Source organism: Juglans regia, chromosome 12, assembly GCF_001411555.2.
Source record: "Juglans regia cultivar Chandler chromosome 12, Walnut 2.0, whole genome shotgun sequence".
NCBI lineage: Eukaryota > Viridiplantae > Streptophyta > Magnoliopsida > Fagales > Juglandaceae > Juglans > Juglans regia.
This window is the reverse complement of record NC_049912.1, coordinates 1,466,346-1,478,779: the sequence shown is the minus strand read 5'-3', so window position 1 is coordinate 1,478,779 and position 12,434 is coordinate 1,466,346. Positions and strand designations below refer to the sequence as shown.

The 12,434-nt window shown below is 32.0% G+C and overlaps 1 protein-coding gene across 1 annotated transcript; it reads right to left on the bottom strand.

The window, feature by feature from the left end:
- Positions 1-3,319: 3,319 nt before the first annotated feature.
- On the bottom strand, positions 3,320-7,781 carry LOC109018961. Its single transcript, XM_035683678.1, has 10 exons — positions 7,649-7,781; positions 7,057-7,152; positions 6,831-6,947; positions 6,048-6,578; positions 5,612-5,967; positions 5,437-5,536; positions 4,850-4,909; positions 4,419-4,502; positions 4,200-4,316; positions 3,320-3,873 (listed from the first exon to the last, which is right to left on the bottom strand). The coding sequence occupies exons 1-10, from the start codon at positions 7,706-7,708 to the stop codon at positions 3,571-3,573; spliced, it is 1,824 nt and encodes a 607-aa protein (XP_035539571.1). The 5' UTR covers positions 7,709-7,781; the 3' UTR covers positions 3,320-3,570.
- Positions 7,782-12,434: the final 4,653 nt, after the last annotated feature.

Here is a 12,434-nt window from a genome sequence, read left to right as displayed (position 1 = left end):
AGATTGTAGAGAAGGAAGGGTAATTTAGTTCATTCATGCTTTAAAATGAAGATAAAATGGTCATTTCATGTACTAGGACTGCAATGGACGGTATATAGAACTACACCACTCCAAAAAGTCTCACCTGGCCTGCTACGTCTGCATGCAAGCTTTGCAAGTGTTTTGTCTTTGCTTGCATGTCTCTATCTACGTGCTTTCTCACTCACGAGTACATCATTTTCCCTACAGCAATCATTGTGAGGACCTCACCCAGTCTGTTGGCCATTCCAGCCATAGCCGACAAATAACATAAATGGTAATGAATAGAAAAGTGAGAGGGGAGAAAAAGCATTCCAATGAGGACAAAATATACCAATTTCAATCATGCATCATTGGTCCTAGTGAATAAATTATGAAGGGTGCTGATCTAGTTCCATCCTCCAAGACATTCACATTTCTTTAATTTGCTTTGATTTTTAAGATTGATATCATCGATTATTGCTACGGATCCCTCCATATAACTCTGTAGTCAGAGCGTGTGTGCGCACTCGGATAGGTGATTCATTTGCTGGTTCTACTTTTACCATTTGAGGTCTTGAGTGTGGCAACATTATGAATTTGGGTTTATATTATGTGTTTGCTCTTCTATTTTGAAATGGTTGCATGCTGGTTGAGTTGTTGATCAGCCTCCATGGCCGTAATTCCAATATATAGTTGCAACTAATAGTACGGGGATAGTGTTAAATACGACATTTTCATCTCACTCTTATTATATTGGATGTTGTGATAATATTATTCATATATTTTTTTAAAACTAGAGTTTATCTAACCGATCATGAATAATGTCATATTAGCTATATAATGAAAGTGAGATAGGAGTATAGTGTATATATAATTAATATATCTAACTAATATTACAAATGACAACATTGACATATAACCTCTTCACAATTACCCATCTATGTACCTTTACTTTATCAAAACCCTGACTACCGGTGATATTGTTGCCACTTGAAGTACAAATAAGTTAGGATATATGTCGTTGTCGACTTTCATAATGCTGATTTTTCTAGCTCTATAATGTTGAGATTGGACTACCTTATAATTGAACAGTAGAGTAATGATTTGTACAAGTCTTAGATAGATCAGTTCTACGCATGCTGATGCAGGGGAATCTGGGTCATATAATGCTGAACTATCAGATTGCACGTTTATGGCGCTGAACCACCTTCAGATGGTAGATCAATGCAAGTACAATAGGAAAAAATGTTTTTTCTTGATTTGGGGCTGTTTTGAACACGTGTTGGTATTTTGACTATAACTTTGGTTATGGGTATCGGATTCGCGCATATGACTCAAATTCAAAAGTTCTTTTCGGCACACACATCATGGTGATCACCAAGCATATGTATTGTTCCCGAGTCCAAAATCAGTTATTTTCTCATTCAAATCTCCAATTTTAGATATTTATTTGCCTTTTATGGTAATATTTCGTTTCTATGTTAGGAAGTGATTTTGAACCCAATTTTGACTGAATTTTTGCTAGATTGCTTCTTTACTTATGTATTAATTTTTTATGTTTATTGGGATTTTTCTATTTTTGGTAAAATTCTAATATTTTTGGATTTATAGTTATTTCAACCCGACTTGTGGGTTTGTTGGATGATTTATGAGTTTTGACAATTTTTAATTGAAAACAGAGTTGTTTTCTTAGTGTTTTGGGCAAATCTCTTATCTTTTCCGTCTCGATTATCTATTGAAACTAACCATCAGAATTAATCTAAATTATGTCCGGTATCACAGACCCTTTGTAAAAAAGTAGACCCACCATGAACAATCTTTTCTAGTAGGACTTAATTTTTTATAAAGGGCTTACGTAAGGCTTGCACCCTTTAGGTTTGCACTTAGGGGTGTAACCGGTCTAGTCTGATCCGATTTTGGATAAAATCTAAGACCGAATCGGTATGTACGAGTTTTATATTTTTCAAAACCGATTACGCACTGGTTACCCTCATAAACCGGTACTTCCGGTTTTACCGGTTTCCGGTTCGGTCCGGTCCAATTTTTCAGTTTTTTTAAAATGTAAGTTTCACAATTTGTCATTAAAAATGTTTATAAAAAAAAAATTGATTTAAAAAAAATATGTTTTATACTTTTATTAAAAAAATTTGTTTTAACTTTTACTAAAAAAATCTATTAGACTATATAATAGTATTAATATTAGATTATTAGTATAGCTAAATAATATATTAGACTATATAATAGTATTAATATTAGACTATTGGTATAGTTATAAGTTATATATTAGTGTTAGTTATAAACTATATATTTAATATTAGTGTTAGTCATAAACTTTTAGACTATTTTCCAATTAGTAATATTAGACTATTTTCTAATTTTCCAGTTTTTTTAAAATGTAAGTTTCACAATTTGTCATTAAAAATGTTTATAAAAAAAAAAACTGATTTAAAAAAATATGTTTTATACTTTTATTAAAAAAATTTGTTTTAACTTTTACTAAAAAAATCTATTAGACTATATAATAGTATTAATATTAGACTATTAGTATAGCTAAATAATATATTAGACTATTGATATAGTTATAAGTTATATATTAATATTAGTTATAAACTATATATTTAATATTAGTATTAGTCATAAACTTTTAGTAAAAACTTGTAGTATTAATTATAAGTATAACTATAGTCATTAGTCTATTAGTATTAGTTATATACTTTTAGTGATTTAGTATTAACATTTTATGTAATAATTTATAAATTATAATCAGAAATTATTTCATATATGTAATTATATATATTATATATAAAAATTTCACATAAAAATTTATAATTATACATAATATATAAAACTTATATATATTAATATATATAATATTTTTTATAAAAATTATATATACAATAATACAAATATTATTTTTTTATATATATTTTTATCAACTTGTCCGGGCTGAAAAATATTAAAACCGGAACCGGACTGGAACTGGCCGGTTTTCACATTCCAAGAACCGGACCGGTTCAAAACTGGTTTCCGATTTGAATTTACACCCTTATTTGCACCTAGTAGCATTACTCTTGAACAGTAACTTTGTTATGAGCAATTTATTTGGTATAGTTTTCTCATGAAGCACGAAAAAATTTACATGATATGTTTTTGTTTTTCCTTAAAATAATGTTAGATGTAATTAAAATATGTGAAAGACGTGTCTTGGAGAAAGCTGACCTTTCTCAAAAGATTAGGAAGTATGCACACTACTATCCCAATAGTGTCGAATGAGAATAGAAAATAAAAAAAAATTTATAAAGTGCCAACAAAATGCTCAACATTAATAATTCTGTCAAGAATTGAGGAAGTTGATAAAAAAGAAAATCTCAAAAAAGAAAAATAAAATGAAAAACATTAAAGAATTGATCACATTCATTTACTCTTCCTCAAATAATGAATCAAACACCACACCCCCACCACATCTGATATGTATGCGCTTCCACTTGTGACTATCAATACACAACCCTCACCACATCCAAAATTGGTGACACTAGACAGACTCTGATCAAGAGAGGGAAAAAAAAACTCTCATCCATGTAAAAGTAGCCTGAAACTGAAATCATATGGCATTACTTGTATTAATTGTGATAAGGGTTCTCTTCCTCTTCTCTCAAGACATTTGACTGCTTCGCTACGGAGTTCATCCGGTAGTTGCAGGCAGATCCAATCCAGCAATGACTCCAAATCCTTAGCAAAGTCAAGTAGATACCAATCTAGTACCTTGGGGATAACTAATTTATTTGTCTTTGTAAAGCCAACTGCTGCCTGCAAGTAGTCCCTCTTTGCAACTTCCAACTCTTCTTCCACTTGAGATGCTGTGTACACCCTCACCTTCATTGGAAAAAATATATATAAATGTATGTTTCAGTACCAGCATACTCATGAAAAAGGAATTCATCCATATTTTCACTACGAAAACACTGTATGGAAGTTACCATAAACATGATGATAATTTATCAGAATAACTGAGTTCAGAAATGCCAAGCAATGAACTAATTATATCTTACTTGTAGGGTACTACTCCAATTGAAAATCAACCTTATGAACAGTCTGAACCCATGAATTATACTCTCATGGTCCAAAATATTAAAAAACAAAAAAAACTTGGGACTTCCCCCACAAATTAAGAATATCATCAGGAGTGAATACAAACTTACAGCAGGTGAGGAACAGCTTCCACAGGAGAGTGCAAATGTAACCAAGGGTTCAGACCATTCCAATCCAAATATGCTGCGTGCTTTCATCTCATCATTTTTTGCAGCTTTTGTGCATGTCTGTAGAAGAATGAAAAATAAGTAATTTCAATCCTGCCAGACACAGAAAAACAAAATCCTACCTGCACGAACCATAAAAATTAAGTTGAGACAATGACTCACAAATTTCAAATGAAAAGGCAGTCTCAAGATGAAGTGTTCGATTGTTATTGCATTCAGCAAGTGTCCCCCCACAACAATTGTCGCCTGAAGCAAGCACAGGAAAGTTTAGTCAATTGCAAAAATGATTTATCCAACAATTGCTGTCAATCATATGATATTGGCTATAATCCTTGTTCTTATTTTATTGTAAGGAGAACAAGCTCGATGGAGAATATCTAAAGATGATGACGAATGGCATCTCAACCAAAGCTAAAAGAGAAACTTCTAACATCTGATTAAGATATTACATCAAATTCATATCTTTGTGTATATATCAATTTGATAGATTATTTGAATTTTAGTACATAATAAGAGGTGGAAAGGAAGGGGAGGGGAAAGCAGAAACTAGAATACTAGATGCTGTGAATACAAGAATAGTGGATAAATCTTACCTTTTGCATTAGTGCTACAACCATTTTGGAGGTATCCGGTATCCCATGCTCTAAAAATGCCTACAAAATTGATGGAACAGTTTAAGTATGTAGTGTTGGAAAGGGACTTTTTCTTCTTAGCCATTCAGCATCCCAAAGCTCTATTAGAAAATAAAAGGTAATTTACAAAAGACCCTAACAAACTATCCCAGTAGTCTCAAACACACCCACGAACTATGAATCGTGACAAATCAACTTCCAAATAAAAATCTTTGTTAGGGGCCAACTTGGCCAGATTTGGGCACTAAATGGTGGTTAAATGACGCATTTACCCGTGTTTATAATAAAATAAACATAATTACCCTCCTTTTACTAATTTTTAAAGGGAGAGAAATTATGCTATTTTTATCATAATAGAGGGTAACATTGTGAATTTGCCTCCCAGATAATGCCCAAATCTAACTCAAGGGAGAACTCAAAGTTCAATTAAGGGGGTGAGTTTAACAAGTCATAGTTTGGGATGTATTTGAGATTAGTGTGGAAGTTTGGGGGTGTCTTAATTTGCCATCGAAAATATTTGGAGCCATAGGTGAGAGGAGATATCGTACATTCATCATGCAGGAATTGTATATATTTATCCAGAATGCAAGCTTCTGCTGATGTGTAAGACCCTCTAACTTCACAGTAGCAAGCCTTCCAAATAGCAACCTGAATAGATTTCCTCAGAGGTATGACTTAAACACCAGTACCATTAGAACATCAGTCCAAAAGGTAAGAACTTACTTTAGCCTATGAATCAGAAACAAAGCATTGGTTGTGCGATTGAGATCGATTGAACTTGCTTCAATTGCACAGAGATGCTTATAAGGACCAATATCTCTCTCTCTGTATTCTGAACAGATTTCATAAGCATCTCTAAACTGTGTTTCTCTGTTGTTTCCATGAGAAGCTACTGCTTGAAAAGTCCCTGATTCCACTACTTTGTCCTTCAATGCGCTCATCCTCATGAAAATGCTAGACAAACACTTCACTATATCCTCAGATACTTTGTTGGGAGTGCTATCAGCTTCCAATACTCTTTCATCTGAAGAACCGGAGGTACTCTCCTGTGCTCTCTCCTCTATTAGTCTGCTCCCTAGCTGGACAACAAAAATCCAAAGTTCATGACTATAACAAAGTACAGATCAGTCTTATTGGAGAATGCTAATAATTTGTATACCTTTGACCTTATAGGATCCGCACATTTCTCCATTGATTCATATTTGATTGGAGTTTTCTGCATCGAGGTTATGTTTTTTGCATATTTCTTTTCCGGAGATTGCTTGTCCTTCACAGAATTAAAACACAACCAACTCTCTTTTCCTTGCCCATCTTCTGGACAAGATGGAGAGGAATTGCGTTTATTAAGAGATTGTTTCCCCATCACTGGCCTATTGGAACAATTAGCCGTTCGATCGTGGATGATATCAAGGGAAAAGAACTTTCTACTTGTACTTCTGGCAAGGCAAGGTTGAGGTCTGGTTATAGATGTATTTGAATTCAGCTCATTTTGGGGCAAAGACTTTGATCGCTGATGTTTGGAGTTTCTAACTGACTCGTGGTCGATTGTATCACTCGAATTCTCCACATTCCTCTTGGAGGATATGTAGACAGCTTCCTGATACAGACCTTGCCTAAAATTCACGATTTGCTCTTCCAGACGAACAACCTCCTCTTCTAAAACAGCTACTTCGGCAAGAAGCTCTAGTGTCTAAAAAAAAAAAATTAAAACCACATCCAACATTATTTTGAATCCATCAAAAGTTCAAGAAATATATAACAAAAGTTTTTGATAAGTAGAAATATATAGCAAAAGTTTCAATATTTAGGATCATATAGATCTGAACGTCCTATTCACTCGGGTTCCTTTATTTCTTCCCATAGCATTTTCAGTCTTGTTCACCATTCAACAAATTTGCATTTTTATAAATACTCCTAGAGAGAGAGAGAGTCTTATACTGACATGTGGGGAAAGATAAGGAGGAAGACGAGGTAGAGCTCCTAAAGGCCTACTAAAAGCCCTCTCCAATGCTCTGTGAACATTCTCTTCATGTCTGAGCCTCTTCTTTAGCTTATCAACCTACGTGTTTTCAAAACTCATTAATCAAATCAACGCAAAGGAAATAAAAACAAGTTAGGAATATACTGGTGTAAGGATAAAAATGGAATAGTTTTGTAGAGAACAATACATCTTGAAGTAACGTCATTTTTCTTTCTCTATTTGATCGCCTTCGATTGGTCACAGGTTTCTCGCCACCTTTTACTCTGCTCCCCTGAGTCTCCATCTTCTCCATTTGTAAATTCAACATCAAATGGCATTAATCAAACCGGGGCTATTAGGAGAGAGAGAGAGAGAGAGAGAGAGAGAGAGAGAGAGAGCAAAGGAAGAAACTATTCGTTTCTTGAGAGAAGTGCATAAACCCAATTCAGATTTGGATCAAAAGCGCTTGCTTTTTGCACTTCGGAAAGAGATACTCCATTAAACGTAAAATTTTCTATGCTTATATTTTTTTAGTGGGAAAAAATATCAAAGATTGAGGAAACTGAGACTGGCTGAAGTAGCTTTGAAATGAAGGCATTTCAGATAAGCCATTAGCTATAATTTCTATTTCAGATTTTCCACGAGCTTTCAACTTTTCAATCTCCAGACCCACATTTACTGAAGAAAGTGACGGACCCATCTTCAAATTGTAATTGAAAACACCTCACTTTGATTTTTTTTTGGGGGGTGTGTGGTGGAGTTATCAACAAAAGGAAAAACCAAAGGGGAAAGTCCCATACTTTATCAAGGTTCAGAGGAGCTTTCATTGCCTGAAGAGTGGTGCGCACTCTGGTATTCATCTTCTTGTACTTTTTTCCAGAAAATGAAAGAACAAAGCAGCACAATCAAAACACCCTGAAGAAAAGATAAGTACGTTACAGGTAATCATCATAAAATCTAGAAAAAAAAATCAATAATAAATTTAAGATGCAATAACGTAAAACGTAAAATCTCATTGAGAGGGAGCGAGAGTTCCCATACGTTTTATAGAGCGGGAAACTAGAAAGCAATGCGACCAAGAAACAGAAATGGCAGGTGCATATTTTTGGGTTGGTTTTATATCTCGAACAGAGTGAAAGAAAGCAACAAAAGGCTACAGAAGAAGGACAAGAAAACGACGAGATTTCGAGCTTGAAGCGTCATCAAGGAAAATGGGACACAGGGCCAAGAACCGACTGTGTTAAACTAATCATGTAAAACCGAACATTACTTCTAAATAGTATAGAAACTAACTCAACTTTGGACGTAAACAAAAAGATAAACAGAGAAAAGTGCGAGAGAGGTGAAGACCGGAGACAGACAGTGGCACTGAAAATTGAAAATACTCTCGATCTCGATCTCGATCTCGATCACTTTCAATCTTTTGAAATTTGTTCCAGTGCTACGATTCTTCGTGTCGTGTAATATAATAAAACTAGCACTTTCGACAGTGAAAATGTTTTACTTTTATCTCAATAATGTTTTAAATTTTCATAAAAAATATAATAAATAATTTATTTTTTTAAAATTTTAAAATAATAATAATAAAATAAAATAATATTTTAATAATATTTTATTTAATTAAAATTAAATTATTTATTATATTTTATGTGTAAATTTTAAAAAATCATAATGAGATAAATTGTGATGTAAGCGAACTCCTACTAAACAAAACCGAGAGAGAGTTCCTCCGTAACTCCTTTGTGACCTGGCAAGAAGGGCTATGTGCTTTTCTGCTGCATTTAAAAAAAAAAAAAAAAATTATGAACTCGCCCGTTATCTCAAAAATTGAAAATGATAGGAGAGAAATGGTATTCATTATTTTCACATTAGCTATTAATACGTGATAATTTGTCATTTTTATCTTTTTATTTAAAAATACATATTTACACATCAATTATACGTGTGTTTAGATAGAATGGTAAAAGTGATAAAAATATGTAAATGCTATGTGGAGTTATGGTTCGAATCGGATGTTCTACTTTAATATTACGTGAAATTATTATTTATTTTAAAAAATTAAATTAATAGAAAGATGTAAATTTAATTATTTATAGTCTTAAGTTAAGGAATCAAGCAAGAGAGTGAGTAACATCTAAAGTGGATCATATATCATTTATTGTTAATTCAATGTTATCTAAAATATTTATATAGGTAATAATAAATGTTGTAGGATTTACTTCATTTGTCACTATCTCACACTTAAGGCTTTTAAATTTGGACAATAATTTTCGATAGATAATGCACTCCTCTCTCTCTCTCTCTCTCTCTCTCTCTCTCTATATATATATATATATATATATATTATAACATATATTCTCTACGGCCAACAAGTTTATATGGTTCGATTTGCCATCCTAACTCTATAGAGGGCTGACAGAGTGCCTTGTGAACGATTTATGAGTCTCTTACAATGGTGATCCGTCTGAACTTTTTACATTGCGCTTTGGAGGCCGCAAGGAGGGTGCGTTGAAGGTTTAGTACTGATGCATTTTTCTATCTGACTATGGATGGTGCAGCCAGTGGAGTCGCGCCAGATGGCTGTTATGATTGAGTGCTCCTCTCGTATGGCCACATCGTAATTAATTTTGAAAGCACCTATTGTTGGGGCTATCTAACGGCTGTCTTTTTGGAGGCATTGTTGCCTTGCTTGTGCATGCTCTAGGCCAAAGTGAAATTATTATTTATTTTAAAAATTTAAATTGATGAAAAAATATAGATTTTATTATTTTATATTTTAACACTTTTTTTAACGAGTAACTTCAAAATATTTAATTAAATGAGATAAAGTATAGAGTCAGAATTTGAATTTAAGATCTCTACTCTGATACCATATGAAATTATTATTTATTTTAAAAATTTAAATTAATAGAAAAATATAAATTTTATTATTTTATATCTTAACACTTGTGATGTCCGTCTAGTGGCCATGGGCTTTATCGATAGATGATTCTAGTAAAAAGGCAGTGTAGGAAGGTATATTCTAAGGTTTTTTGTTCTGATTCACAAAGTGGGCATTCTAGGTGTTCTGGGTTGGTTGGGAAGGAGTATTTGAGTATTTGAGTAACACAGTTGTTGGCAACGCACAACATAAGTCTCTAGCCTGCTGTATAGCCTACCGTCAGGGGCCCAGCAAACGGAACTCAGAGCTGCTCAACGCACCACCAACCCTTGGCACAATGATGATCAGGTCAAGCAAAGCGCCCCAACCAAAGGGACGCAGCGCACATAACTCATTTTTGAAAAAGAAAAAGGAGTTTTCAAGCTTTTCACATTGTGAAATTGGAATCTGTGTTTCTGTTCCTCAGAAGAATATTTCATATTATTTTTTATAGAAAAATTTTCAGTCAAATCTACCTATAAAATTGAAACCCAACCTCACCAGAATCATCTGGTTAATTGATCTACCAACAAGTTTTGACGAGAACTCCAACTGAGAAGGCTAATCATCTAGCAATTAGATCGATTCGTGTAACTTGGAGGTCAACTTGATTCAACCGTTTATTTAATATATTATTAAGGTTCCGTTTGGATATAAAAAATGTTTCATCTTATCTTATTATTATAATTTTTTTAAATTTTTACATAAAATATAATGAATAATTCAAAATTTTTAAATCTTAAAATAATAATAATATTAAAAATAATATTCTAATAATATTTTATTTAATTTTAAATTTTTATCTCAACTCATTATCTAAACAACTCCCAAATCTGGTTCATTTTCAAAATATGATCAATAGCATATGCTAATTTAAGAAAGTCTTGATGATTAATGAATAATTTTTTTCTCTCTCATATATTAGTATGTTCCTAGCTATAATTAATGTACAAATATTAAAAATTGAGAACTGTCAAATCGTGAGACTTTTTGACATTTTATTATAATACACACTAGCTAGCTACTACTCCTGCATGTATCGTATCATGTATATTTTTCCTTCCAAACAAATATATTCACATTTGTTTTTCTTGGTACGTATGTATATATACTTTATTATAAGTGACACCGATATTATCCCAATGCATGCTAATGCTTTGTTTTGAATCGCTTGCATAAAGGTACGTAATTTAATTAGGGGTTAAAGAAGAAGTTTCTTTTTCTTTTTGATCTTTTTCCAGCTTTGTCGTTGTAAGTTGTAAACAGCTAGCTGCTTTGCTTTTCTTTTCTGTGATATATTTAAGAAATTAAGAAAACTTCAATCCATAAGATGTACGTACTTACGTCTTGGTCAATGGTCCTCATCTGCTAGCTTTAATTTTTTATAAAAAAAATTAAATTCTCTCAACTTATTTTATATATTTCGAGTGTGTTTGAATGTTAAATTGAGTTGAATTGAGATAATAAGATATTGTTAGAATATTATTATTTATTATTATTATTATTTTAGAATTTGAAAAAGTTAAATTATTTATTATATTTTTTGTTGAGATTTAAAAAAATTATAATGATGAGTTGAGATGAGTTTAACTTCCAAACGAAGTCGAAGACTTAAAAAGTCAAACTCATCATTTCAATGAGATCTACAAGATATTATCATTCACAACTTAATTTAATTCAATTCATTTCAACATCCAGCTTACATGATTGTTTCTAGCAACTCTACTCATGGAAATCATTGTACAACCTTTTTGTCGAGCGAAAAGTCGAGTGCATCAAATTAAAGTCTTTCCCACAAATTGAACCAAGTTCTAAAGCAAAGGGCAAAAAAAATAAAAATACATCAGAATTGATGGAGTCCTGAATGCGTGTGAGGTAAAGGCTAAGAGGAAGAAGACAAGCAGCTGCGAGTATAAATAAATTCGAGGGGCATTGTTTTATAGAGAATTTATCTTATGAAGAAATTACGTACCTTGAAAAGTTGAATACAATTTTATAGGGGTGTAAACTCAAACCGGAAAATCAGACCAGACCGGACCGAACTAGACCGGTTTTATCAGTTTTGAACCAATCCAATTCGAAACCGATTTTTAAAATGTAAAAACCGACCGGTTCCGGTCCGGAATTTTTTAGACCGGACCGGACCGGACCGGTTGATTAAAAAAAATAAAAAATAATATTTTTATATATAAGTTTTATACAAAATATTTTATATATATTAAATATTAATATATATAAGTTTTATATATAATGTATAATTATAAATTTTTATGTGAAATTTTATATATAATATATATAATATATATATTCATATATGCAATAATTTCTTATTATAATTTATAAATTATTACATAAAAATTTAATACTAAATCACTAAAAGTTTATCACTAATACTAATATATAATTTATAACTATACCAATAGTCTAATATTAATACTATTATATAGTCTAATATATTAATAAAAGTATAAAACAGTTTTTTTTAAATTAATTTTTTTTTATAAACAAATTTTTAATGACAAATTGTGAAATTTATATTTTAAAAAAATTAAAAAACTGGACCGGACCGGACCGGAAACCGGTAAAACCGGAAGCACCGGTTTAGGAGGATAACCGGTACGTAATCAATTTTAAAAAATATAAAATCGATACATACCGGATCAGAC

What these genes read in the sequence shown, in the direction of transcription:
- LOC109018961 (XM_035683678.1), bottom strand. Translation starts at nt 7,708, where the DNA reads ATGAATACCAGAGTGCGCACCACTCTTCAGGCAATGAAAGCTCCTCTG. An exon ending in AAATGACGTTACTTCAAGAT is followed by an intron (nt 6,948 to 7,056) that starts GTATTGTTCTCT and finishes GAAAACACGTAG; the next exon opens with GTTGATAAGCTAAAGAAGAG. An exon ending in ACAATTCCTGCATGATGAAT is followed by an intron (nt 4,910 to 5,436) that starts GTACGATATCTC and finishes TCAATTTTGTAG; the next exon opens with GCATTTTTAGAGCATGGGAT.